The sequence below is a fragment of the Aphelocoma coerulescens genome, chromosome 13 (assembly GCF_041296385.1).
Source record: "Aphelocoma coerulescens isolate FSJ_1873_10779 chromosome 13, UR_Acoe_1.0, whole genome shotgun sequence".
Lineage (NCBI taxonomy): Eukaryota > Metazoa > Chordata > Aves > Passeriformes > Corvidae > Aphelocoma > Aphelocoma coerulescens.
This window is the reverse complement of record NC_091027.1, coordinates 1,934,872-1,962,506: the sequence shown is the minus strand read 5'-3', so window position 1 is coordinate 1,962,506 and position 27,635 is coordinate 1,934,872. Positions and strand designations below refer to the sequence as shown.

The 27,635-nt window shown below is 55.4% G+C and overlaps 1 protein-coding gene across 3 annotated transcripts; it reads right to left on the bottom strand.

Annotated features, from left to right (window-relative positions):
- Positions 1-8,227: 8,227 nt before the first annotated feature.
- SH3TC2 (SH3 domain and tetratricopeptide repeats 2) lies at positions 8,228-26,608 on the bottom strand. 3 transcript variants are annotated; one of them, XM_069028929.1, is made up of 18 exons: positions 26,466-26,608; positions 24,742-24,846; positions 23,353-23,457; positions 22,980-23,107; positions 22,477-22,582; positions 22,048-22,191; positions 21,764-21,965; positions 21,214-21,287; positions 20,414-20,609; positions 19,310-19,446; positions 19,108-19,149; positions 17,152-18,837; positions 16,877-17,057; positions 15,413-15,563; positions 14,844-14,966; positions 14,208-14,358; positions 13,308-13,504; positions 8,228-13,069 (listed from the first exon to the last, which is right to left on the bottom strand). In XM_069028929.1, the coding sequence occupies exons 1-18, from the start codon at positions 26,590-26,592 to the stop codon at positions 12,878-12,880; spliced, it is 4,047 nt and encodes a 1,348-aa protein (XP_068885030.1). In that variant the 5' UTR covers positions 26,593-26,608; the 3' UTR covers positions 8,228-12,877. The 3 variants fall into 3 exon arrangements, with proteins under 3 accessions (XP_068885030.1, XP_068885031.1, XP_068885029.1); XM_069028930.1 differs by lacking the exon at positions 24,742-24,846; XM_069028928.1 differs by lacking the exon at positions 26,466-26,608 and having other exon boundaries at positions 24,742-25,026.
- Between the last annotated feature and the right edge of the window lie 1,027 nt (positions 26,609-27,635).

The following is a 27,635-nucleotide window of genomic DNA, read 5'->3' as shown; positions in this document are numbered from 1 at the left end:
TCCCATCAATAAATTAAATTAAATTAATGGATGGGGTCATTCCCCCCATGCCAGGGAATCCCTGAGTGACCAAGGCCTGGTTGGGATAGTGGAAGTGTCCCTGCCCGTGGAATGAGATGATTTTTAAAGTCTCTTCCAGCCCAAACCACCCCATAACTCTGTGATTTCTAAAGACAGAGCTTTAGTCTGGTGAAGCCTTGTAGGGAGAGAGTGGGACAAGAACAATAAAGAGGCTCTGACATGAAATCCCATTAATTGCAACACAATCTGGCAAATGTGTTGCTGGCTGCCAGATTTGCTCATTCCGTGAGCAACTGCACTCCCACATCCCTTCACCAGGAGCTCATTCCTCACGTAAATCACAGCAGGATCCTTCTTCAGCCGCGAGGATTCCTCCTGCTTTTGCATTTTTAGCTGTAGTTTCTGGTTTAGAACATGCTCTGTCCCTCTGCTGGGGCTTTTTCCTGCATTTTCCTGGAGCAAGCAAAGCATGATCCCACCAAATCCCTGCTCTGCGTGGAGCCAAAGCCCAGCTGCCCATGGAAAGGTGCCTGTGGTCAGTTTAGGTCCTGCCACGCAAAATCAGGGGAATTATGACTTAATTAAGGAGATAAAAAGTGAGGTAATTCCAAAAATAGCTCATGTGGGTGGGCAGACCCTGTCCTGGGCAGTGGGGCAGAGCCAGGCTGGACCCCCAGGCCAGGCAGGGTTTGGGGTTTCAGCCTCTCTGGGGGTTTGACATCAGAACCCACACCTGGAGCTCAAGGGCTTGGTCAGGTCGGAACATTTGTGGGGATGCAGTGAAACCCCACAGGATCCCAGGAGCTGTGTCAGTGGCTGGGGAGTCTCCATGAGCAGACACCGAGCTCCTTTCCCTTCCCACCCCGGGAAAAGCCCTCTCCCTGTCCCTGGGAATGGGCAAAGCTCGAGATGACCCCACCAGAGCCAAAACCTGCAGGTGGAGCTACACAGAAGAGGCCAAACCCAACCCCACAGAGCCCAGGCTGGCCCTGGGTGGGATGGGGGGCTCAGAAGCTGCTTTCTCATCCAGGCTTCCCACTAAACCACAACTTTCCCTGAGCCCGCTCCAGCAGACCTCATTTGACATGGAATTCTGTGCACCAGGCCGGAGTGTCTGTTTCCCAAAATATCCCTGACAGGTGCCCTTAAAATCCTGGCACCAGAGTCACAGCACAGAGTGAGATCCCAAAATGGATTTCATCCCTTTGAGCCCAACCAGATGCAACCCTGGACCTCCAGGTCATTTTCATTTGTCCAGCTTCTCTCAGGAACAGGGACTGGAGAGCAGGAACATCCCCGTGCCCACAGCTCCCATCTGGCTGCCAAGGCACAGAGCTCAGGGCTGGGGCAAGCTCTGGGTTAAAATCTGGTTATTAAAATTATTAGAGAGGTTTCTGTGCCCTAATTAAGGTGCAAACACAGCCAAAGTCAACAGTAGAGATTTTTATTTGACAGTAAATGTGAGGTGCAGAGGGGTGGGCAGTGGATGGATGGATGGATGGATGGATGGATGGATGGATGGATGGATGGATGGATGGAGGGATGGATGGATGGATGGGTGGATGGATGGATGGATGGATGGATGGATGGATGGATGGATGGATGGATGGATGGATGGATGGATGGAGGGATGGATGGAGGGATGGATGGAGGGGTGGGTGGAGGGATGGATTCCCAATGGGAATCTGCAAGGCAAAGCACTGCATGGCACTGGGGTTTTTGGGATTTCTTCCCAGCGCTGCCAAGAGGAAATTTGGAACATCAACTCCATCCCCTCCTGCCTTTTGCCTTCTGAACTCTCCTGCGAAGGCAGGATGCTCTCTCCAGGACAAGCACCATGTTTTCCAATTGTTATTGTCCCTAGGGATGTCATTGACAGGCAGAGAGGGATTTTGTGATCCTCTGCCTCTGCTGGGACCGGTCCTGTCCCCTCTCCTCCAGCCTGGCATTCCTGGGCAGGGCCAGCTCAGGCTGCAGGAGCTGCAGGAGCTGCAGGAGCTGCAGGAGCAGCTCTGCCCTGCCCGTGGTGGCTGTGGGCACCCCGGAGGTGACAGTGGCACGGGTGGTGCATCAGTTGTGTGATCACACAGGGCGTGAGTCCTTCAGAGCTGCAGGATTTCATTCGAAGGCCACAGGGGAATTCCTCATTTGTAAAATGCACGGTGTTCCACAGGGAAAAAGAAAAAAAAAATCCCCAGGGACGTGACTGAAACCAACCCAATCTCCAGCAGCAAATCCAATCGAGTTTTCCTGTTAAGCACGGGTCTGGAGAACATTGGATTGAGTCACTTACGGCGCTGAATCGATGGGAATCTTCTGGAGTGACTCCAGCAGCAGGAGCAGTTTGTGCTTGCAGAGAGATGAATATTGGTGCTGCCCAGTGCTGCAGTGCCACTCCTGCCACGGTCCCCATGGGGGGAAGGGGGTGACACAGGATGTGGACCACCAGGGAAGGGTCCCCACAGCGTGGCAGCTGTGGAAAAATGCCCTGGAAATATGTAGGAGGCTGTTGTGTGGGAGGTGTGGAGCCCTGTGGTGTCACAGAGCACAACCCACAGGTTTTCCAGGGCTGCTGATAACAGAAACCACAGCACCAGAGGGTCCCAGAGTGGGACAGGTTGGAAGGGACCTTAAAATCATCCAGTGCCACACCTGCCATGGGCAGGGACACCTCCCACTGTCCCAGGCTGCTCCAAGCCCCAATGTCCAGCCTGGCCTCGGGCACTGCCAGGGATCCAGGGGCAGCCACAGCTGCTCTGGGCACCCTGTGCCAGGGCCTGCCCACCCTCACAGGGAAGGAATTTCTTCCCAATATCCCATCCAGCCCTGCCCCCTGGCAGTGTGAAGCCATTCCCTGTGTCCTGGCACTCCAGCCCTTGGAAATTGTCTCTCTCCACCTTTCCTGCAGCTCCTTCAGGCCCTGCAAGGCCACACTGAGGTCACCCCAAAGCTTCTCCTCTCCAGGCTGAACAACCCCAGCTCTCCCAGCCTTTCCTCCCAGCAGAGCTGCTCCATCCCTCGGATCATTCTGGTGCCTTCTCACCCAGGACCAGAGGATGCTCTCCCCATCCCTCTGCACTCTCCATTCCCAGGATCAGGCTCTCAGCTCCCTCACCTGGACCCTCTGTCCACCCCACAGAGAGCTCCAGGCAGACTTTGACGTGTCCTGGGACTGTGCAACGAGCAAGACAGCTTCACTTGTACAATTTCGCATTTGCAGGTTTAGAGCAACCAATTCCATCCCTTTTTTCCACGGCCAGAAGGAAAGTCCCAGGGAATTGGAGTGATGCAATCCCTGAATCATCCTGTAAAGAGCAGTGGTGGGCGAGTGCTGGGTGTGAATCACACAGCTCCTAATTGCAGCCCCCGCTTGGCAGCCAACTGCCCAAGTTGTTGCCTGCTGTCCTGTTTTTCCTTTTCTTTGCCCATTTGACAGTGGCTGTTCATTACAGCCTTTTTTATTTGGACTTTCTGAGCCTGTTGCCTTCAGCTCAGGGGTGCCAGTAATTTTTTAATGAATTTTCCCCAGATAGAGACGAACAAAAGAGCTGGAGGAGAGGGTTTGATTTCCAGCCTCTGGGAGTGCTTTATAAACAGCTTAGCTGATTAAAAAGACAAGGGTGCTCTTCTAATAGCAGGTTTTGTCAGGGTTCAGCTAATTAATTTCAGAGGAAAATGGAGCATCTTGGTGAAGCAGCCACTTGAGCTCCTTTCTCTGCTCAGCTTCTCTTTGGCTTCGTGATAAAATTTCCGTGTCTCATTTGAAGGGGGTTGGAAGTTAAGGATGGTTAAGGTCCCTTCCAACCTGGCCAAACGTCAACCTGCTGCCCAAATCCCTGGAAAATGTGGGCAGGGTGGGAATGAGGAGCTGTCCATGCTGCAGCCTCAGCATCCCACAGGATAACACAGAGGAAAAGTTGCTGGCAAATAAAACAAATTCAAATTAACCCCTCCTGTCCTCTCCTGCCACACTGGGGGCTCCTCACTGCTAAGAAATCAGGTGTGAGAAGGGAATGGAGAGATTGGGCAGGGAAAACTGGGATTCATGGAGTGGGGAGAAGTAGCAGGGAGTCTGTGTGACCTCCCAAAGGTGAGGGGCCAACCCCATTCCCAGTTTTGCTTGGTTTTCCTTGAAATCCTGATCATCCCTCAACTCTCCCAGGGCTGGGAAACACCAGGACAAGCGAGGCAGTGCCAGGCTGGGGGAGCTCAGCAGAGCCCAGAACTCCTTCCCTGGGCACCAAAAAATCAGGATACTGCATCCAGCAGGTCCTGCTGGATAAAAGCAGGTTCGTTTCTGCAACCTCCACCTTGTGTAGAGGCAACCCTGTCCCTATTGCCCTCCCCTTGCTCCACCTGTGAAATAAATGTCTGTTTTTGTGCTCAGCCTCTGCCTGTTCCCCACGTACTGCTGGGGAAATGAAGAGCTGTGTTTATTCCAAATGGCTTTATTGGAGCATCAGGAAGCACAAATCAATTCCCAAACAAAGTCCAGTGGTACCCCAGGAATCAGAGCTGACAAACGCAGAGATTTGCTGGGTTAAATTAATAGCGAGGCAAGATAAAAGGCAAGGCAGGCCATAAAATGAGTCAGCTACAATAAACTCCCTGAAATTCAGAGCTCAGCAGTAAATAAGCAGCAGAAGGGTTTTGAAAATCAACATGGAAAAGCAAATTCTGGGAAGGCCTGAGTGCATTTTGCTACGGAGGAGTCGCTCCTGCCTTTGCTGCCCTGGGGGGGGGCTGCAGGAGGAGAGCGATTTCACAGCAAAACCTTCCACTTTTCCAGCTGTTTCGAGGAGAGGAAAATTCAGATTTCCTCGTGTCCTCCTCTGGTGCTGCTGGGACCAAGAGCTGGGGCTTCCCTCTCTGGTCGTGGTTTCCTGCAGAGTTTGGCAAACGCTGATTTTTGGCAAATAAATGAATGGAAGAGGTCAAGCCCTGAGCAAAATGGGAGCAGAGCGGTCAGTGCCCACCCCACAGGACTCCCAGGCACCTCGGGAAGCATCACCCAGGGCTGGAAAGGTGATGTCCTGCTGGGAATCACCCGGGAATGCCGCCCTGGGCGGGCGGGGTGTGGCACAGGGGGGGCTCTGGGGATGTTCCCTTCCCCCTGCTGGAAGCAACAATGGGAATTTTCTCTTTCTCTCCTTCCCCGGAGATACTCTTTGGTTTTTTTTTTTTGTTTTTTTTTGTTTTTTTTTTTTTGAGTTTAATTAATATTATCTCATTTTCCCATTGCAGCGAGGTGCTCTCCTAAGCGGCTTTTCCCACTGGAGCTGTGCTGGGATGTCCCCAGCAGCCACCTCTGGTCGCTGCTCATCCCCAGTGACAGGGACCGTCCCCCAGGGCAGCACCTGGGGCGCTGCTGGCTGAGCTCGCTGAGCATTTCCACACCTTCTGTGGGGCTGCCCCGGCTTCTTCCGCCGCTCCTCTGTCCTCTAATTAACTAATGAGGCGTGATGAGGCCGTGACGTGCACAAGGAGTGACAGGGCCACCGAGTGTGGCGTTTCCCTGGGGCGCCCTGACAGGATTTGGGAGGGGATGTGGGAATGAACGCTGAAATGGGAGCACCTGGGGAGTGAGAATCGCTCAGAAAGGCTCAAAATTCTTCAACCCCGTGGGTTTTCCTGCATTCCCAAGTGGCCACTGCTGGAAGGAGGGGTGGGAGAAGATCCTGCTTTTCTGGGAGTCTGTCCCTCCTCAAGGCACTGGGACAGAGATTTTTTAACCCCCCCCCTTTTTTTTTTTTTTTTTTGAGGATGTGGCTAAACCTCTTCTGGAACATTCCAGGCTTGGAGCTAATAAAGCTTAAATTCTGCTTAAATTAAGTTACAGGTTCATCCCTTTGGGTTTCATCGCTTTTTGTTTGTGAAACTCAATCCAATGATGCATAATAATAATAATAATAACAATAACAATAATAATATTAAAAGATTAGCTGACGAGCAGGAAATCAATCCCTGTCTCCTGGGCACTCACTGAGTATCAGTGATTTTTTTAAAAATCCATTTTTTTAAATAAACATGTAATTACTGTCTAACTAAAACTGAATTAACAGGTTCAGCCGACGTGTGCCTGGGTGGGCAGCGGCTCTGGCTGCTGGGGGTGATTTCTATAAGCTCCAGCTTGGGCTGGAAGAGATCCAGGGAAGAGATGCAGGAGCAGCTCCTTGCCATGGTAACCCCTTCCCACCTGCCAGCCCGGGCTGTGTTTTTCTCAGGCAGGCTCTGAGTTTGAGGTGCTGTCCCTCAAAAACTCATCAACCACTGGGTGCAGCCCCAGCCTTCCCAGAAAGTCCTGCCTGCAACCTGGAGAACGTGGAGAAAATGCAGGATTGCCTCTTCAGAGTGAAGCTTTTGGCATCGAGCTGGTGGAAGAGAACTAATGAAATTAAATATCAGGAAGAAATTGAGGCCCTGGCACAGGGTGCCCAGAGCAGCTGTGGCTGCCCCTGGATCCCTGGCAGTGCCCAAGGCCAGGCTGGACATTGGGGCTTGGAGCAGCCTGGGACAGTGGGAGGTGTCCCTGCCCATGGCAGGGGTGGGATGAGATGAATTTAAGGTCCCTTCCAACCCAAACCAGTCTGGGATTTTGGGATATTGGCACACAAATCCCAGCACAGATCCCAGATGCATCAAGGCTGCTCCTTCACGTTCCCAGGGTGAGGTTTAACTCCTCCAAGGCCGAGCCCTCCAGCCAGCAGGAGGGAGAACACAAAGTGTGGGCTGGGAGGGAGCAGAGGAGCTCCCTGAGCCTGGCTGGAGGAGCTCTGGGAGGTGCAGGAGGGTGATGTAGGTGTTTACACAACCTCAGAGCCCCATAACAGTTATCTCTTACTGGAGTGTGATGTGTGAGAGGCACTGCAGTCACCTAGGACAGGTTTTGGCTTGAGCTGAGTAAATCCAGTTTAATTAATGCTCCTTGGAGCCACATTCCCAAGGGAATGTGCATCCACTCATCTCTGCATCCTCAGGGGGCTGAGATCAGACATCCCAGGAGCTCAGGGTGATGGCTCTGGCCCTGTCACTCACCTCGCTGCCTGTCCCCGAGAGCCACCAGCACCAGGCACCGGGTGACACCGAGGGCAGCTCCCAGCAGCCTTCTGGACGTGACCTCTGCTGCATCTTTTCCCCACTGAAGCACCACTGGAGAGAGATTTTCCAAGGGATTTTCCTCAGAAAAATCCTGCAAAGCATCTCGGCACTGAGGACATTCCATCTTCCTGGTGCCTGGTTCCAGCAGCTCTCCAGGTGCCATCCCCAGCTCCTTTTCTGCTGCTTCAGAGCAAGATGGGAAGAGCGGGACCAGCAGAGGAATGGGCTCCCAGGGAGCTGAGCAGCCCAGTTTACACCTCCCAAGGCACCTCCCTTTGCTCCTGGGATGCCCGGGAAGGGCTGGATTGGCAGGTGGACGGATGCCAGAGCGATTCCACATCCCCACAGCTCCCAGGAGCAGCTCCAGTCCCCCTTTTCTGCTGCTTCCCTCTCCTTCCTCTCCCACTGTGCCTCTCTTCGTGTCAGATTTTGAGAAGTAAACCCAAAACAAGGCAGAAATCCAGATGTTGGGAGAAAATCCAGCCTGCCAGGGATGTGGAGGACTTTCAGGGAAGCCTGGGGAGGGGAGGACAGGCGCTCAGAGAGCAGCAGCTGGCCCAGGGACACCCCTTTGTCCCATCGTGGTTCGTGTTTATTTTTTGTATCAGCCAAGGCCTCTCGCCCTGGTTTGAGGGCAAGGAAAAGGAAAGGGCTCGTTTCCCTAAATCCCACAGGAATGGCAGCTGTGGTTTGGCAGGGCTGGGCTGGGAATGCTGCGGGAGCCCAGCGGTGCCTGGGAGGCTGCTGAGGGAACGACCTTTAGCCTGGAGAGCAGGAAATATTAACGAGCTGTTAATTAGCCCAGGGTTTCTCTCACACCCACACCCTGCACTCGTGCACAGGTTTGGGCTGGGGGGTGTTGGCAGCATCTCGGCCACCCAAAAAATGCGTGAGGAGAACAAAATGTGGTGGAATTTCGCTGTGGCATCACTGAAGCGACATCTGCTGAATTCCACAGGCAGCAGCCTTCCTGCCAAAAAATAAACCACCAGAGGTCCAGCAGGATTTGCAGAGTATCCAGCAGAGACTCTTTCCTAAGTGTCCCTTAGGCTGTTGTGTCTTTCCAGGTGAAAGTACAGCAAGATCAAGGGAATTCCAGTGGAGATGAATTCAGAGAGAGCAGAGGGGCACATTGCGAAGTGCTTTGTGCCAGTTTGTAGGGCAGGTTCAGAAAGAACTTGAGAACAAAGCAGCTCCTGCCTGGGAGTTTATCAAAACAGCATCAAGAAGGTTTCAGAAGAAAATCTGTCAAGCCCAGCAAAGGATCTTTGAGGAGGAGCTCAGCTGATGCAGGAAGAAAGGACCGAGAGAAGGCAGGACAGGGACAAAGCAGGTCCTGCCATCCCCAAATCTTCTGGGGTGCCAAATAGCTCCCAAAATAGGCACAGAAGACAGAGACGGCTCAGAAGCTCCTGCCAGGGTTCCCAGGGATGCACCCCTGCCCCTCAGGTGCTCTGCCACCACCCAGAGCACACAGCTCATCCTTCTGCCACACCATGAGGCAAAAGTGGGAAAACACAGCTGGTGGGTCAGGGAAATCTGGGAGAGACTCCTGGTGCTCTGGAGTCATAAAGGAATTCACTAAATCCTTCCAAAGCAGTGGAGGAAGGGATTAATACTGCAGGAATATTTTGGGATAGAGCCTGGCTTGAATCTCAGACAGGGCTAGGAAAAGGTTGTGCTCCCATTAAACAATCAGCTGCAAGGAGCTGAGGGCATCCCAGGGAGGATTAAACCCCACAACCAGCGCATAAACCCTGCAGCTGCTGCTCCCCACACACCAGTGTGGGTTTGTGCTCTTGTGTGGCCCCAGAGCAGGGGGAAAACAAAGAAAAAAAACCAAACACAACAGCAAAAGAAAACCACCACCCCGTAACCAGAGCAGAGTTTGGTTATGTAAGGATTTATTCCTCCTTCCTCAAAACCCATCTGCTGCTCAGGAGCTCTTTTCTGTGTGTTCATCCCGATCCCTGGACTGCATTCCAAGAGTCTCCAGGACCAAATGCGGAGTCTTTTTACTTTCCCTCCCCTCTCCTGCAGTGTGACAGGAATTGCTGGCACTTGTGCTGCTTCCTACACTCGTCCCCAGTGCTGTGGAGAGAAGAGATTCTGGTGCCACTTTTCCTGCCAGGTTCTTCCCAATTTTCCTGCCTGGTTCTTCCCAGTTTTCCTGCCTGGTTCTCCCCAGTTTTCCCACCTGTTTCCTGCCCTTTTCCCTCCTGTTTTTCTGCTTATTTCCTGTCTCTTTCCTGCCTCTTTCCTGCCAGTTTTCCTTCCCGCCTGTTTCCTGCCTGTTCGGCACAAGAAGAGAGAAGAGGAAGGAGAAGCAGCAGGGAAGTGACTCTGGATGGGGAATAGTGAGGCCAGGTGTAAAAATAATTCCCAGTGGGGGTTTGAAACTTCTTGTGCTGAGGTGGCATCAGGCAGGGGGCAGTCCTGGAGCTGCCACCTCTGCTGGCACTGCCCGCAGTCACCTGAGTGTCCCTGGCACAAGGTGAGCTCTCAGGGCAGGGCCAGCAGCAGTGCAGGAATTCCAGGCCTATTCCAGCTCTTTCCATCCCTGCACACCCCAGTGCAGAGAGGGAAATTTTATTTAAGTTGCTGCAGCCACAGTTGGTGACTCGTGGCTCTGGCTCAGCCTCAACCCCTGCTCCTCCTCCGCCATACATATTTATGAGCCCAATTATCCCTGAACAAGCAGGTTGCTGTGCAAACAAATGATTTTTAATCTAAATTACCCAGTTTACACACTCCCCCCAGCTCTGCTGAGCAGAACAGCTGGTGTTTACCAAACTCCTCATTACCGATCCAGGCAACACCGGGAGATGCTGCCCAGAGAGGAGCGGCCACCTCTGAGATAAGCTGAGCTCGAGGTTTATCTCTGCTCCTCCACATCCAGCCCAGTTTGCACCACTGTGCCATGAAGGAATGATGAAAAAATGTCTGCTGATAACAACTGCTATTGTTGGGTGCTCTATTTCTGCAGGAAAGAGTCATTTCCATGAAAATCCAAACAAATCCAGCTCTCTGCCCATATCTGTATTTCTATTTATCAGCATTTCCTTTCTCCTGATTCCACGGGAGGCTCACAGCAGAGCTCAGATGATGCAAGAATTATTCCTGCCATGGTATTTCCACTGTCCAAGAACGAACATATGTGAGAGAAATCCAGCCCCTCGTTATTCCAGGCCTGAAATGGCCCCCTGAGGCATTCAACAAACACGGGATCACGGTGCCAGCGCCGGGGTTTACGTCAGGACTGGGAGTGCTGGTGCCTGGCAGGTCAAACTGGGGAAGGATTGGAGCAGCAAAGCCAAAGCAGGGATGTTCCTGCAGCTCCCGGCAGCCTCTGGAAGCGCTGGGAAGGAAGGCGCTGCTCTGAGCAGCACGTCCTGCTGCACGTGGCTCCCACCAGGCCTATTTCCAGCCTGGCTGGCTGCAGGGAGCAAGGAAAACTCCTGGCCTGGGCATGGAACAGGCAGTCACAAGTGGCTCAGGAAGGAGTCACAAGCCACGGCACACCTGGTGTCGGAGGAGATTTGATCCATCCTTTCCCTTTCCCCTATTTCTGCCTCTGCCCGTGGAGGAGGAGGACGCTGGTGGTCGATGCCTTCTGCAGAATAATTCCTGTGTTCCCACATTCCTTCTCTTCCAGCCTTCTCCTGGAGCAGCAGCACAGCTCTGGCCAGGCTCTGCACCCCTCAGCACCTCGAGGGTGCATCCCTCCCGCTGTGTCCCAAAGAAAGCCCCAGGAATGAGGGACAGCATCCCCATCCTGGACAGGATGACAACCCCCAGCCTCCAGGAGCTCAGCCACCACCTGGTGATCTCCTCTGGCACAAAGCCCCTAAATTTCTCTGCCCAAAAACCTGGTGCCTGGAGGGATGGAATACCCTCACCTTCTCATGGGCACAGGCCCAGGATCTGGTGCACACAAACAGCAGCTTTAAATTTCACTGTATTATGGATTAGGATCAGCCCTGGCCTCCCTGAGCTCTCATCCCACTGCACCACAGCACGTGGGAGCAGACAGGCAGATGAGGGAGAGGGAAAATGAGCTTTTATGGGATGCTCCCGAGGAGGAAGACTTTTTTTCCCTGCAGACACCACAAATTTGGTTTGCTGTGATTTAAGGAGGACACATTTGGTTTCAGAGCAGCTCCAGAGTTCCTGCGAATCAGAACATCTCTGTTTGATTCCTGGAGCTCGGCTGAGTTAGGCCAGCTCAGATGCTGAGCCTGTATTTTAATCAAAGCCCTCAGAGCTTCCCGAGCCATCCCAGCTCCTCTCCACAGCCTGGTATCCAATCGTCCATCTTCCTCCTGGCACAAAGATGTGAGACCGTGCTTTTCCCCGTGTGTGGAAAGAATCATAGGAGGTTAAGGGGTTGGAATGGTCCTTGAAGACCACCTAGACCAAAAGAAAAAGGGGAGCTGCCTGTAAAACTGCTGGAAAGATCCTTTCCTGGCTCGGTGAGCACTGAGATCAGCTGAGGGAGGTTTTGGGGACCCCGGAGCTCGCTGGATTTCACCCAGGATGAAGATTTCCCTCCTCCGGGCTGGGGTCTGAGGCTGCCCGGCAGCACCGCAGGAATGCTCGGTAAACAAGCAGTAAATATTCATCGCCCCGGTGACAAACGCCTCGACGGGATTGGAAGAGGAAGCTGAACTCAGCGTTTGCAGAGAGGAGAGAGGAAATAAATATTCTGCGTTTAACAACCGCAGGCAGGGCAGCACGGGCAGGGAGGTGGCGGAACCGGGAGCGGGGTCTGGCTGTGAAGCCCCAGATGGCCACTGGTTGTCAAAGCAAAGAGATGAGCTGGGAAAACTGCTCCTGATTCCCTGTGCTCCAGCCCGGAGTGAGAGCCGGGCTCGGGCTTTGCAGGGGAGCCGCTCTCGCTGCAAAAATGGGCATTTATTGCTCTCTGGTGGCCAGACGGGCTGAGCAGCAGAGCTGCGCACTCCTGCCGTGCGCCCGGGAGAGCCACTCAGGTTGGAAAATCCCCCTAAGATCATCGAGTCCGACACCAAACCCTGTCCCCAAATGCCACGTCTACATTTAAACACCTCCAGGGATGGGGACTCCAGCACTTCCCCGTTCCAGGGCTCTTTTCCTGTGCTCCTGCTGCAGACCCTGAGGCTGGATGGTGGGGCTGGGGTGAGGGTGGGCTCTGTCTCTGCCCCAGCAGTTTTTTCTGCCCCCAGATGAGGCTGGACCAGCCCCTTCCATCCTCCTCACATCCCTAATTCTGTCTCTCACTGCCAAAAGCTTTGGTGGTGCTCTTTACAGGAGAGGGGTTTGGCAGAGGTGTCATCACAGACCTCGTGGAGCAGACGAGGATAAAACCAGGCATCAATAAAGGAGTTGCTATTTCAAACACCTTTGGGCCGGGCTGAGCTGCTCCAAGGTGAGGGCAGCTGTGGGGACAGGCAGGCACATGGCAGCACTTCCCTGTCCCCATCCTGGGCAGGGCACTCCTGAATCTCCCTCCAGGAGCCCGGCCCTGCTGCCTCCCCAGCTCCAGCACCGCTGCTGGGGCCTCATCCTGCCTGGATACCCTGCCCTGGCTGTGCCACCTCCGCTGTGGGGCACAGCCCTGCTCCTGAAAAACAACAGAAGGCTCCCAAATGCTTGGGACGAGGAGCCCAAACCCTTCCAGCTCCTCAGGATGTGGCGCAGGACCTCTCCTGGAGAGCACAGGGCCCTTGCCCGGCGCTGCTGGACGGCTCCCACTGGTGTCCCCAGGGTGGCAGATGGGTCACACCACGTGGCCACCTTCGCTCAGCCACCGGGGCCGGTCCGTGGCACAGCCTGGAGTGCCCTCAGGTCCCCCTGGGGCTCCGGGGATGGCACCCAGCTTGGCACGGAGCAGGGCTTGCAGCTCCTGGTCTCCCAGCTCGGCGGCTGCGGCGAGGGCCAGCAGGAAGTAGGAGGCTGCATCCTGTTCATCCTGAGCAGAAAGCACAGGGCCGGCGTTAGGAAGTGGCTTCAGTGGAGGTCACGGGGCAGGAGGGAGCTGGAGCAGAGCCTGGGGGTTCCAGGAGGAGCCAGGGACACCTGATTTCACCGGAATGGTGCCGAGTGCCAGCACTTCTTTCCAAATTCCCTCCCTCCCACACCAGAAGATGTGATCTCCACCCTCAGCTTTCCACCCAAGCCACAGCACCGCGGGAAACCTCATTTCTCACCTTCAGCTTGTGCAGGGCCAGGTTGCCCAGGTGCCAGTAGACCTTGCAGTAGTACAGGGCCTCTGCCGAGCTCTGCAGCACAGGGGGATGCATGGCCAGGGTCTTCAGGTAGCAATCCTCGGCCATCTCATACATGTGCAGCAGGTCGTAGGCTGCGGCCAGGCGGTGGAAGGCAACCAGCTCCTGCAGCTGATCCCCTGGAAAAGAGGTGGGTGGGGTCAGCCAGCTCCTGCCATGGATATCCTGGAAAAGAGGTGGGTGGAATCAACCAGCTCCTGCCATGGATCCCCTGGAAAAGTTGCTGATCCAGCTCAATCCATCCCCAGCCCTGCTGAGCCACTTTGGATGCATTTTCTCAGCAGCCTGGGGGCATGGACACCTCGGAGAGGAAACAGAGCCATGGGTAGGGCTGTTGGTGCCACAGCTGGACAGATGGGCCCAGGAGTTTATCATTTTTTACAGGTTTTTTTGGGTGCTGGAGGACTGTTCCAAGACTGGTCCCATCCCAGACATTTCATTTTGCCCATCCAAGCTATTTCTGTAATGGGAAGGGGTGAGGTTTTTAGGAGAGCCAGGGCAGGGAGGAACTGCTCAGTCCTGTGCCTTCAGCAGACTTCCTGTGCTCTGGGGTAGCAAAAACCCTCTGCTGTCACACAGCTGGAAAAAAAGGGGAAATGGCCTAAAAAAAAGGCATGATTTAGGGTAAGAGTATGTCCAGCAGCCTTAGGAAAGCAGGAGATCCCCTTTTCACATGGACACTGTTCTCATGCACAGGAGCCAGTGACTCCCAGTGCCCTGGGGGGGAAAATCACTGACTGACCAGTGACTCCCAGTAACTTTTGGGTGTAAATCACTGACTGACCAGTGACTCCCAGTAACTTTTTGGTGTAAATCACTCACCGACCCTGAGGCTGAGCCTGGCTGCCAGTGTGGCAAACTCCAGAGCCTTCTCATAGCCCTGCAGGCCAATCTGCAGCTCTGCCAGTTTATTGAACAGCCTCAGCTCTGTCTGGGTGGCCTTGAGTTTCCTGGCCAAGGGCACAGCACCTCCCTGAGGAAAGAGAAAAGTGAGGCCAGGGTGTTCCTGGAGGGATCAGCGTTGCCTGAGAGGGGTGGCAGAGCAGCAGGACAAGGACCAAGGCAGGGGATGAGGTGGTGGAGCACTGCAGGTTTTGGTTTTAGTCCCTTCTTTCCATTGAAAATGAGTTTTATATCCCAGAGCGCAGCTCTCAAAGCCTGAGCCTCACATCTCTGCCCTTCCTTGGGTGCCTGGAGTTCTGACTGGGTGTCCCCAGGAGTGACCAGCTCTCACCTGACACCACCAGGATTTGTAATGGAAGGAGCCCGTTCCCAATCCCAAATGATCTCTGGGATTTGCAGAAACCATCTGTGCTCCAGGCCTCCCACTCTGGCACCCTCAGGATCACCCCATCCCTATCCACCCTCCATCCTTTTGGTCTGCCCTGGGGCACAGCCCCCCCCCCAGCCAGCACCTTGTGGGGACACAGGGACAGAAGTGCTCAGAGGCCTCCATACCCTGTAGAACTCCACTGCTCGGTCCCTGTTCCTGCTGCCATTAAAGAAGGTGTCACCTGCTTTCTCGTAAAGATCCATGGCCAAGGAGAAGTTGTCCCATTTCAGAGCAGTCTGGATGGCTGCCTGGAAGGAAAAAGGGGGCTGCAGTGACATTTGGAAAGGCAGAGGCATCGGTGTGGTTAAATAAACCCCACATTTTAGGAGCTGCTCTTCCAGTTTGCGGCTCAGCCGAGAAAATAATGCTGGAGATGGAGAGAAGCCAGGAGCCTTCTACTCCAAGGACTTCCCTGCCACTTTTCCCTTATTTATGGATATTTCAATGGGAATTGGTCACTTGGCACTTCCAGCTTCCTCTGGCACTCCTACATCAATGAATTCACTTACTTTCACCCCAAAATCATCTGAACTCAGTCGATGGAAAGGAAGAGAGGAAAATCAGTGCCGGAGGGGAAGGCAAGAGCTCCTCCTTCCAGCAGCGGGTTTGCAGTGCTCAGAACTTCCCCTTCCAGGTTTTCCAGCCCCAAAAGGCTGTGATGGGAACGGGACAGCTCCAGCCACCTCCTCCATACCTGGAAGTACATTTCCACCAGCTCGTCCTCCTGTAGAAGATAATAGAGTTTTCCTGCCTGCAGCCAGGCCTCTGCTGCCTTCACAGCCTCCTCGAGGTCGATGAAGATCCTCAGGCTCTGCTTGGTGCAGTCCAGGGATTGTCTCAGAGCCCTGTGATGGCAACAGGCGAAAAGGCATTTCAGAGTCTCTCTCAGCTGGCCCCCCACCACCTCCCCGTGGCACTGATCCCCCGCCCGCTCCTCCTGTGGTTACCAAACTTTGGGGATAAAAGGACACTCTCAGCTCTGAGCAATGTGCCCTGATAGGACCATGCAAGTCTCTATGCTTTAATGCTCAGCCTTTAATGGTCATTTGGCCACCTTAGGACAATCCAGGACACCAGCAGTCCCATCCAGGCTGCTCCTCGCCCCGGTGTGATAAAGAAGGGCTCATCCAGGTCACCTGCAAACCCAATTTTTCCCCATAAACCAAGTCCCAAAGTAATCCCAGCTCCACATGGGAGCACAGGCAGGGAATGCTTGTACTTACACCTCCCAGACAGCACCTGGCACCCAAACCCCCACCTCGGCCCGTTGTTTGGCCCTTGTGCAGCCAGAGACATCTCTGGCTACGTGTCCAAGCCCCTTTTCCAGCCCCTGCTCACTGGAGGACACAAGGACAGGCAGCAGGATGAGCCAGCAGGTTGGAAACACAATCAGCAGTGTCCAGGGCAGTTTGTTTGCTTGGTGTCCCTCCAGCTGTCCCGGGAGCCCAGGGAATGGGGTGCTTTGTGATCCTAAATAGCACCGTTCCCATGACAGGCATCTGCTCCCTGAATACCTTCCCCCTGAACTCACCGTGGCCTGGCTGGGGAGGTGAACATCCCAGCTGGGGACAGCCCTGCCCATTTGTCCTTCTGGGATGTGGAGCCTGCTCTCCCCTCTTTGACCCATTTGCCTTCAAGGCCTGCGGCCTGTCCCAGCCTCCTTCTCTCCTCTCCTGCCCAACCTCATCAGCCCCACGCAGGCGGCAGGCAGGAGATTAAAGGTGAGCTGATACCGGGTTTTAAGCACCTCCCGTGGGTCTTAAGTCCCTCCCTGGGGACAATCTCCCAGCAGATATAGGGAGGGCAGCCTTGGCAGCCGAGGCTGAACCCAGACTTACTCAAAGGGCAGATAAGGAGCCAGTTTTCACTGGGGAGTGGTGATTAATCACTGGATAAGCCTCCAAAGGAAGCAATGAATTCCCTGTCACTGGGTCAGCTCTGCTGAAGGCTGGACGTCCTGGAAAACTGTGTTTGGCCAGACTCCAGTTCTGTCTGGGACAACGTTTGCCCAGCTTTGGCTGGCATTGAGCTGTTCCCTCTCACAGCACAGTGACAAATCTCAGAACCAGAGCTGGGGGGCAGCTGGAGCCACCACACCCCTTCCCACCCCAGGAAAGCCACTGCCCTCTGGCAGCATCCGACAGCCCCAGCCACTCACTCAGGTGTGCCCAAAGCCTGGTAGAGTTGGCTGAGGGCCTGCCTGGCATTGCCCTCCAGCTCCCTGTCCTGCAGCTGCCGTGCCAAGGACGCCCAGTGCTCGTGGTAGGTGATGCAGGCCTGCAGGTCGGGGCACACTTTGCTGTAGAAATGGCACAGACACTCAGTGGCGTGCAGCTGACCTGTGTGGCACAGGGAAAGGGAGAAGGACAGGTCAGGGGACAGTGCTGGGGGCCTGGCAGGGTCGAACACTGCCCTGCTCCCCTCTGTACTCACTCCTCAGGTTCTGCCACTTCAGGGCAAACCCCAGCGCCAGTTCATAGCAGAGTTTGGCATCTTCCATCCTCTGCCTGTCCACCATGGCCTGTGCCAGCCACAGCAGCACCTGTGCCAGCTCCACATCCAGCTCTTGTTGTCCCTGGAGCTCGGCGTAGAGCTGGACTGACCACAGCAGGTAGAGCTCGGCCAGCTGAGTGGCACCACACGAGAGGCTCAGCTGGCCCAGGTTAGCCAGGGACACGGCCTGATTCCTCCTGTTCCCCGTCTCCTTGGCCTTGTGCAGGGCCCGCAGGAAGTTCTCTGCAGCCTCCTGAACGTGCCCTTCACCCCTGAGGGCCATGGCCAGGAGGTTGTGCACGGCCCCGCCCTGGGTCTCGCTGTCCGTGCCACGCAGTGACCGCAGCAGCTGCCGCAGGATGTCCCCGGCTGGGCCCGGCTGCTGCTGCAGGAGGTACATCCACCCCAGGGACAGCGAGGACTCAAAAGCCTCCTCCTCCCCCATCAACCTGCCCAGGGCTGCAGCCCTGGCTGCGTAACAAACTGCCCCATCCAGCGCCCCGTGCTGCAGGTACATCCTGGACAGGACGGCGCAGAGCGTCCTCTGGCTGGGCACGGCTCTGCCCTCGCAGCAGAACTGCAGCGCTTGCTTGAGGTACGAACAAGCCAGTGCTGGGATGCTGCTCCTGTCCAGCTGCTTCCCCAGGAGTTTGGAAGCGTTTTGGAGGATGAAGCCGGCTCTCCAGATGGGCGTCGGTGTCCCCCTGGTGCCGCTGGGGACAAAGGACCTGGCGCAGGCCAGCGCGATGTTTGGCAGGCACTTCTTGTCATAGAGGTGGCACAGGGTGGCAGTGGCATCCAGTGGGCCAGCACAGGTGGTGCTGAGACACTGGAGATGCTCCAGAAAGGGCAGCACCTCCTCGGTCCTGCCCAGCTGCAGGAAGAGCTTGACAATGAGGAAGCAGATCCGGGCCTCCAGGGGAGCGTTGCCCACAGCGATGGATTCCCTCAGGATGTACGTCAGGAGCTCCAGCTCGTTCTCCGAGCTGAAGGAGCGGCCAGGCAGGCACACGAGCAAGGTCACCGTCTTCCCCAGCAGGCAGGAGAACTTGTGCTTCATGTTCTGCTTCAGGTAGATGGAGGCCAGGCTCACGTGCAGCGCTGCCAGCAGGGGCAGGTCCCCAAAGCCCCTGTCCAGGACACTCATGGCTTCCTCAAAGTACACCCGAGCCTGGGAGAACTTGACCTTTTTGATGCAGAGCTTACCCAAGAGGAAACAGAGCCTGACGTGAGCCCAAACTGAACGAGTCCTCTTGGCCCAGTTCCGGGACGTCTCGAGGTACAGGACCAGTTCATCCTCATCAGAGAAACCATAAAAAGTGGAGTGGAGAAAGGAAAAGCTGAGGTCATAAAAGCTCTGAAAACTGGGCACAAAATTGTCTTGGTTCAGGAAGGTCAATATAGGGTCAAAGACATCAGCATCCTCCATGTGCCCAGCATTGAGGTCAATGAAGAATTTGGGATAATCCAGGTCGTCCAGCTTCTCCAGGAGAACATCTTCCAGTGTGGCAGGGGCGGCTTCACTGCCTGGGCTGGACAGCTCCGAGGTGCTGCTTGTGGCCCAGTCATTGATTTCCTCCCAAGACTGGAGCACTTGGATTTCTTTACTGCCATGGAGAGCAGCCTCTGGAAAGGACAAGGAAACCATAGTGGGATTAGGAAGAAATTCTTCTCCGTGGCTACCCCTGGATCCCTGGCAGTGTCCAAGGCCAGGCTGGATGGGGCTTGGAGCAGCCTGGGACAGTGGAAGGTGTCCCTGCCCGTGGCAGGGGGTGGCACTGGATGACCTTTAGGGTTCCTCCCAACCTAAACCATTCTCTGATGTTTCCTCATGTCTAAATTCACCCTCAGAAGCCATCACCAAAGCCTCCCCCTCTGTCCCCTCCTCATACTCACCTGGTGGCACTTTTGGGAACATGGCTGTGGGTTCAAAACCATCTGTACAAGGAGACAAACAGAAAACAAAACCCCAAATCCTTGGCCAGTGTCGATGTGCAGAAATCAGCCGAAGTCCCAAATCCACCCACTCCAGCAGCTGCCCCCAACTTGGGGCTCTCCACGGGGATCCAGGGGCTGGGAAAGGAGAGGGGACACTCACCCAGCCGGTACACAGAGGTGATGTCAGTGTGTGCCAGGTCCCCCAGGAGGGTGGCAAAGTGCTGCTCATCACCATTGCAGGGCATGTGCAGGACTGGGGACTTCTCCTCTTCGCTCAGAAACACGAAGCCCTTTCCCCTGGGGTGGGGCAGGAGAAAAGAGTCAGCGTGTCCCCAGCCCCTGACACTGCAGCTGGCCTGTGGGGTGGGGTGGGGTGGGATGGGATGGGATGGGATGGGATGGGATGGGATGGGATGGGATGGGATGGGATGGGATGGGATGGGATGGGATGTTTTCCCATCCGTTCTCTTCCTCCCACCACACAAGTTCTGCTGCAGTTGAACACAGGATTTTTGGACATCTTCCCCATCCAGGTTCTCCATGAAGGAACAGAAAGGTACCAGAGGAAAGGACCTATTGGGTTTTTTTTGAATCCAGAAGCCACAGGACAGCACCTGATCTGCTCTGTCCCTTCTGGAGCACCAGAGAAAAGTGCTGCAACTCAGCTTGAGTGACTCTGAGTGAGGAAAGCCCAGCAGATCTTGGTTAAAACCTTGTCCTCCCACACCCATTCTTGGAGAAGAAGCTTTTTGGGATGGGCATTGAACGGGAGCCATCAACAGACACAACTGCCTGAGTCAGGGTGGGACTTGTCACCCTCCCTTCCTGGACAGCTCTTGCCATGTCCTCAGGAGGGTGTGGGATTCTGCTCTGTGCCAGTGGCCATTCTGCCTCCACATCCAGGGCAGGAGGATGGAAAGCAGGACTTGGCTTCCTCGGCAAGGAATGCTCTCTCCACCCTTGCCAGGCTCCCAGCCCTTCAGAGCCACAGACTGAAGACATTTCTAGGACAAACTGGGAAGCCAGCTTGCAGGAAACCAGATTAGCCCAGGGCTGGATCTGCTCCTCTCCAAGAACCACCTGAGGCAGGTGAAAACATGTCTTTGTCTGGGCTGCAGCAGAGCCTGGCCAAGGCTTCTGCTCACACCTCAAACCCACCCGCTGTGGAGGTCCTGCAAAGCAAGGCTAGGCTCTCATCCAGCCTTGAGTTGGGATTTGGAGCCTCCCCTCCCTTTTCTCCGGGATTTAATTTAAATAAACTCACAGAGGTTCGCAAGCCTCGGGACTGACGTGTCGGGTGGGAATGAAGCCGATGCTCCCGGTGCTGAGGGATTTGCCCACAAACCAGGGGAGTCCCGGGATGAAGAAGCCGATAATTTCTATGTGGTCTCCTTTGGAGAAGCTCAGCTCATCCCACGCTGCTCCTCTGTGCTCCTTGGTGGCGATGCACCTGCCTTTGACTGGGAAAGCAAGGAAAACAAGGGAATGTCAGTGGGATCCCTGCTAAAACCCCCTCACTGGAAAAGACCCAGGCAAGGAGAGGCCATGATTCCAGCTGGAGATGGCTGCCTCTCTCTCCCCTAAGATTTACTGTGATCATGGATCCAGATCTCTGCCATTTCTCCTTGGGGAGTGGATTATGATAAAAAATAAAGGAGGGATGGATGAACTCCACACTGGAAATACGGAGCTTCACAGACACTGCCCTGCCTCAAGTCTGCCAGGAGTGAAATCTTGGACAGTTCAAATGTCCATCCCTACATGACCAACTCCCAGCTGCAGGGACCTCCTGTGTCCAGCATGCTCTGAACTGGATTGGGCTGGGGTTGGTGGGTGGATGGTGGGCACCATCACGATTTGAAACCTCACTCCTGAAAGAATTAAAGGAAACATAAAATTGAAGGAACACACAGTGGCAGAAGGGTGTCACCAGCAGCTCTCTGCTCTCTGTGTTCCTCAGATCATCCTTCTAAGCACACACAATTTGCAAGCTCTGATCTGCATTCCAGAGAGGCCAGAGATGCAGCTGTGGCCAAATCCAGGTTTCCAAGAGCTGTCACTCACCAATGGCCTGGGAGCTCGTCCCGCTGATCTCCTGGGAGAGGCCAAAACTCACAGCATAATTCTTCAGGAACCACCTGCAAGGCAAAAGGGACCCTCACTGGTCCTCCCTGAGCAGTCCTGTCCTCAGGCCAGCCCCAGGGATGGTGCCACACACAGGGGAAGAGCAGGATAAATTTGCCATCTTTGAGGAAGATTTCTCCAAGTAAAAGGAGCTGTGGGTGTCTTTGAGGCTCAGCCAGGTGACCAACAGGAAACCCCAATTTAGGCACCGCCTAAATTTTTTCTGCCACTTCTTCATCTGTAAACCAGAGATAATGTCCTGACCTAAATCAATACCTTACAGAAATGACAGCTGAAGTAGGAGCATGTCCTTGCTCTGTGCCACTGGCAGCACCTGCATTGATTCCAGTGGCTGTCTTTATGCCTAATGTGGATCCTCATGGAAATATCCTCATGGAATTGTGAGCAGTTTCACAGCCCAGCCTTGGTGCCAGTCATGCATCAGCATCAGGAAAAGATCCTGGTTTGAGCCCCTTAATTCACCACTTACTGGTAAAAGGGGTGTGGTATTGGCTCCAGAGCTGTCACGGGCACCACGCCTCGCTGCCCCGTCAGCAGGGACGTCCCTTCCCACTTGGAATCCTGTCCAACACTCTTCACATGGATCAGCTCGTTCCTGCAGAGCTGCAGGCCCTCCTCACCCTCCTGCTCCGACTTCCAGACTCCAGGTGCTGCTCTGGAGAAAAAGTTCCCTGCGGAGGGAAAGAGTCAGGGATCAGATCAGGGCACCAGCACAGGGCTCCAGCAGAAGATTTTCAGGAATTCCCATCACACCTTCCTGGAGGAGCAGATCCATGTAGATGGTGGCCAGGTGCTCTTCATCCACAGTGACCCTGAGCTCCGTGTCCTCCACCAGGGCACAGTCCAGCCAGAACTCCTGGCCAAAGAGGAGCTGCTCCAGGCAGGTCCCCACGTACCCTGAGAAGCCAAGAAGGGGATCAGGGTCAGCATCTCCCTCCCCGGGCAGCAGGAAGGGTCTGTGGGGACAGACATGAGGCAAAAGCTTCTAATTTTGTCTCCAAAATTTCCCAAAAGGAATCCTCCTGAGTGTCTTCCACTGATCCAAACAGTAAAGAGTGGACTGCAAAGTTTTCCAGTTCATGTTCTCCCTGTCCACCCTGAGCATAACAGCTCTGTAGTGTCAGACAACGCCTTCTCCAAAAACACTTCTCACACTGTCTGCTTAGAGCTTGGAAACGTTACCTAAAGTCAGATACGTGGAAAACTTCCAGACTTCCTCCAGGGTTTTGAAGGTGAGGAAGAAGCGATCCTCATGTGCCTGCACACAGACCAGCCTGGCTGACAGCTCCTGCACAGGAGACAAGCAGGATCAAGGGAGAGTCCTGGAGCCTTGAAATCCAGCAGGGAAGGAGAGTTCAGTCTAGGCTGGGATTTGTAGCTGGGATTTGTTTATGTAAAACCCAACCTGAGAACTCTGTGCCCGTCCAGAGCTGTCACCTCCAGCAGGGACACGGATTTGGTGATCCCAGCCCTGTGAATTCCTTGCTATTTAGGGTCAGATCCCCCAAAATGGCACAAGGCTCAGCTTTGCCTCTCACTTGTCATCATTTCATCTCCCCCATCATTCCAGTCCCCTCCAAAGTCCCCTGCAGTGACTTGGGAGGAACTTCTCATCTGGGTTTGGCATTCCAGCACACATCCCACCATTCCAGGAGCACCCCAGCGTGCTGGGATGGGGTTTCTACCTTGAACAGGGCACAGACACGTCTATCATCACTCTCCAGAGCCCACAGCTTCTTCCTGGCAGCTTCCTGGAGCTGGGAATTGCGGCACCGGGAGGAGCGGCTCTCGACGGAGAAGGAGAGCGAGATCTCTTGGAAAGGAGAAGAGCAGCATTAAAGGGGAGGAGGAGCTCTGTGGCACCCAGAGCCACCCCTGCCACCCAGAGCCACCTCTGCCACCCTGCCAGGCCCACCAGAGCCTCCAGCCTGGATGTGATGCTCAAACAACACCGGCCCAGCCCATCCTCCCCCTTCAGCCACCAAGGTGAGACTCGAGGCACTGCAGGGGTGGATTCAACCACAGGAAATCTGGGAGATCCCACAGGCAGCCCCTTACCTGGTGGAAAGCTGTCCCTGAGAGCCAGCAGCACCACGGAGGGGTCCGGGGAGCCGTGTCCTGCCTCGGGAGCGGGGCTGCTCTGCTCCGTCACCCCAGCCTTACCTGGAGAGGAGGGGACACAGCAGAGCTGCTGGAAAACGTGGAAGAGGTTTCGGATCTTCTGCCTCAGCTGAGAGCTCCTGGGAGCACAGCCCTGCAGATCTGGCTGGGGATTGTGTGGATCTGGAGCCACCCTAAAGTCTTGCTCAAGGTTGGAGAGATCCATGAGATTGGGGCATAATTCCATCATTCCCTTGATGTCCAGCTTTTTTTTCCGGCTCTGGAGGGAGGAGATTTTCCCTCCTTGCTCCTGGACAGACCCTCACTGAGCAGATCTGTTAAAAGGGTGAATGAATCCCCAAGAGAGATTTTTCTGGAGGAGGCCTCAGCTCCCCAGCACAGGAGAGCCAAGGCCTTGCAAAACTCTTTGAAAACCAAAATGAGATTTTCTCCTCTGGTGGGTATCCCACATCCAGGCTGCATTCTCCCTGCTCCACACACCATCAGCTATTGCCATAAAGGATTCAGGGCCTGCAACTCGAGGTGTTAATTATGTTAACGAGAGCTGAGGCACACAAAACTCCCGCCTGCTCTTCCACAGCTGCATTGGCAGTGGAGGGATAACCAGATTAAAACCCAATTTCTGTCAGTAATCAGATTGGATTTGCAAGAGAAACACGTACCTGGAGATGTGGAGTTTGGGAAGTCCCTGCTGCGACCACAACTCTGCTCTACAATTCTTTCTATGGAGACAGCTTTGCCAGTCACTCACATAAACTGGGATTTGCTAAGTCACTCACATAAACTGGGATTTGTGTGCAGAAATAGAATTCTTATTTAGAGAAGTAGAATTCTGATTTAGAGCTAGCAAGTAGAAAAGAACAGCCCAAGGCTGGACATGTCATGAAGTAGTTTTTCTTTGGAAGAAAAGCCCCTACACTGAACAAAGTCTTAGCAAAGGATTTCATGTGGCAGCTCCATCCCTTCCACATGTGGGGGAAACGGAGAAGGGGAAGTGAAAGGAGGCAGAGGCAGAACTAAATCTGAGCTGGCTGCTGCCATTGCTCCACTCCCGCCTGTCCTCGGCCCTCCCTGTGCCCCAGCAGACCCTGGCAGGGCCTGGGAATGGGTACCTGCTGCCACTCCTGGGGGTGGGTACCTGCTGCCATCCCCTGGGAATGGGTACCTGCTGCCACTCCCAGGGGGTGGGTACCTGCTGCCACTCCTGGGAATGGGTACCTGCTGCCACCCCTTGGGAATGGGTACCTGCTGCCACTCCCAGGGGGTGGGTACCTGCTGCCACTCCCTGGGGATGGGTATCTAATGCCACTCCCTGGGGGTGGGTACCTGCTGCCATGGTCTTTTCCTGCCACCATTGTCCCCGGCGCTGCAGTTGGTCCCAGCGGGGCAGGAGCTCGGGGGAGCGGGGCCAGCAGGACTCACACTCCTCACCTGGGGAACACGGAGGGTGGGCAGAGGTGTCCAGATCCCTGGCAAGATTCTCCCTGGCAAGATTCTCCCTGCCCGAGAGGTGTCCGTGGGATGTGCCACAGGAGGTGGCAGGTGGGACACTGCTCGTGCCACCTCCGCTGGCAGCAGGACAGAGCCTGTCCATGAGTGCCCAGAGCCACGAAGGGGCCAGGGCTCACTCTGGCTGCTCTCATGGGTTCAGTGTTTATTTTCATTTGGGCCAGAAAGGGAACTGGGAGCTTGTTTTTTCAAGGGACCAATTGAAACTGCGGCTGGGGAGTTGTTCCCGGTTGTGCCAGTGACTCAGTGACCTCCCCGGTGCCAAAATATTTTGTAAGAGTGGGCCGGAAACAGCTCCAGCCCCGAGCCAGGCAGGTCCCAGTGCTCAGAGCTGCACTCCTGGCCCCAGGGCTGGGTGCCCGTGGCACCTTCTGGCCCTGGCTCTGCTGGGGGACACGTGGCCACAGCGGCTGGCCCGGAGCCATGTCCCTCCTCCAGGTCATTGGGACACGCTGGAATGGGAATGGTGCCTTGGGGGATGCCAGCACCCCACGGGCTCTGCTTGGGGGGCTCCTGGGCAGGGAGGGTGGCAAGGGGAAAAGCCAACAGCATGGGAATAAGCCAACCCCTGGAGTGATCCTGTCCCCTCCCTGGCCAAGTGCGCTGCCTCACTCCCTGCATGCCCCAGTCCAAGAGGAGGGGCACCAGGAGCTATCCCAGGAAAGGCAGGCAAGGAGCCAGAGGGGCCAGTGCTCAGCGCCAGAGTGTCCCCAAGGGTCCCATCCTGTGGGACAAGCGCCACAGCCACAGCTCCCGCAGCCCCGCGGGCACCTTACCTGTGCATCCCAGCGCCAGGTCCTGGTGCCAGGGGGTCCCCAGGCAGCAGCCCATGCGTGCAGTGACACCAGCAGTGACACCAGCAGTGGGCTGGCAGAGGGCTGGCAGAGGCAGGGCTGCTCACTGCCCACCCGGCACCGCAGCTGGGCACGGCCACAATGCACAATGTCCCCTTTGAGCGGGCACTGGCACGGCGGGGGCGGCGGGCACGGGCTCAGGGCAGGGCTTGGGTTGGAGTCACAGCATCAGTCAGGTTGGGAAAGGCCTTTAAGTCTGGCCACAAACCTGGTACTGCCAAGGCCACCACCAAATCGTGTCCCTAACTGCCACATCTATGTCTTATAAATGCCCCCAGGGATGGTGGCTCCACCACGTCCCGGACGGGCTGTGCCAGTGCTTGACAAGCCTTTACATGGAGAATTTTTTCCTATTATCCAACCCGAACCTTCCCTGGTGCATCCTGGGACCATTTCCTCTCCTCCTGTCCCTGTTCCCTGGGAGCAGAGCCCGACCCCCCCGGCTGCCCCCTCCTGTCAGGGACTTGTGCAGAGCCACAAGGTCCCCCCTGAGCCTCCTTTGCTCCACTCTGCCTTTGCCTCCGGGAGCGCAGTGCCCATCCCACATGGCACATTCCTGGCATTCCTCCTCGGGACTCCCTCGCTCTGCCAAGCCTGCCCCAGCTTCCAGCTGCTCCCTCCCAGCTGATCTCCGCCCAATTCCAAAGGCAGAGCTGTTCCCGACGCCGCTGCCAGCACCTCCCTCACCTGTGGGGACACCCAGCTGGGGCCCGTCCAGCATCCTCCATCCGGGGCTGGCTGTGATCCTGGACTTCCTCCTTGCCCGATGCTTTTCCCGTGTCACCGTGGGGACAGCTGGCAGCACCACGGGCATCTCTGCCAGCTACATCCAGGTGAGTTCCTGGATCTCACAGCATCCAGGGGTGCCACAGCCCAGGCACTGCGGGATCCAGGGGGCTGGCAGGGCTCACCTCACCCCCGGGGTCAGGGCTGTCCAAACCCCAGATCCAACACCACCAGGGATGAGCTGGCTGCTGTGCAGGATCCCTTGGGCTTCCCAGGATGAGGATGAGTCTCATTCCCTCCTCGCTCACATCCTCAGACCTTCCCCAGCCCCCAGGATCAGGATTTGGGGTGGCTGGGTGGGCTCACTGTGCTGTGGGTGGTTTGCAGAGCATCTCTGGGCAAGAACAACACAGCCCCTGCAAAATAAAACCCAAAAGGTTTAGGGAGAGAACTTAGGGAGGATTTTTAGGGATGGATTTTTACTCCAGCAACCAGCCAGTGCCACCACTGCAGGGATTTTTGTGCTGGGATTGCTCCAGGAGCATCCCGGGCTGCATCACAAGCCATGGCAGTGCTTTGAACTTCTCCAGAGTAGGGAATAATTAATCCAGGGAGTAATTTAGGCCAGGCTGGATGGGGCTCTGAGCACACTGGTGCGGTGGAAGGTGTCCCTGCCCATGAACAGAGGTAAACTTTAAGGTCCTTTTTAACCCAGACCTGGTGGTCTCCATGATTCGATGACCCAGAGAGAGAATGTCAGGATTCCCACGGCTGGCACAGTGCCCCTAAAGCACATGCAGTGCCCCTAAAGCGAAGCATGAGCAGTACCTGGCGGTGGGAATGGCAGGATGGAACCCACCTGCATGGAGCTGGCTGGGAATTTCCCCACAAAAGTGAAGCCAAAGCAAAAGCCTTTGCAGGGAGGGTTGCACTGAGCGATGCTCCTCCACAGCCAGAGCAGACTGGAGGAGTGGGGATTCCTAATCCAGATCTCCAAATCTGGGGTTGCCTGGAGAAGGGAGCATCCTCTCCATCGTCCTGCCGAGCCCCAGGTGTCGGGGGGTTCTCCGGGCTGGGGTTTGCACTCCGAGCCGTGGGACCGCAGGAAGGTGAGAGCTGGGCCAGGCCAGC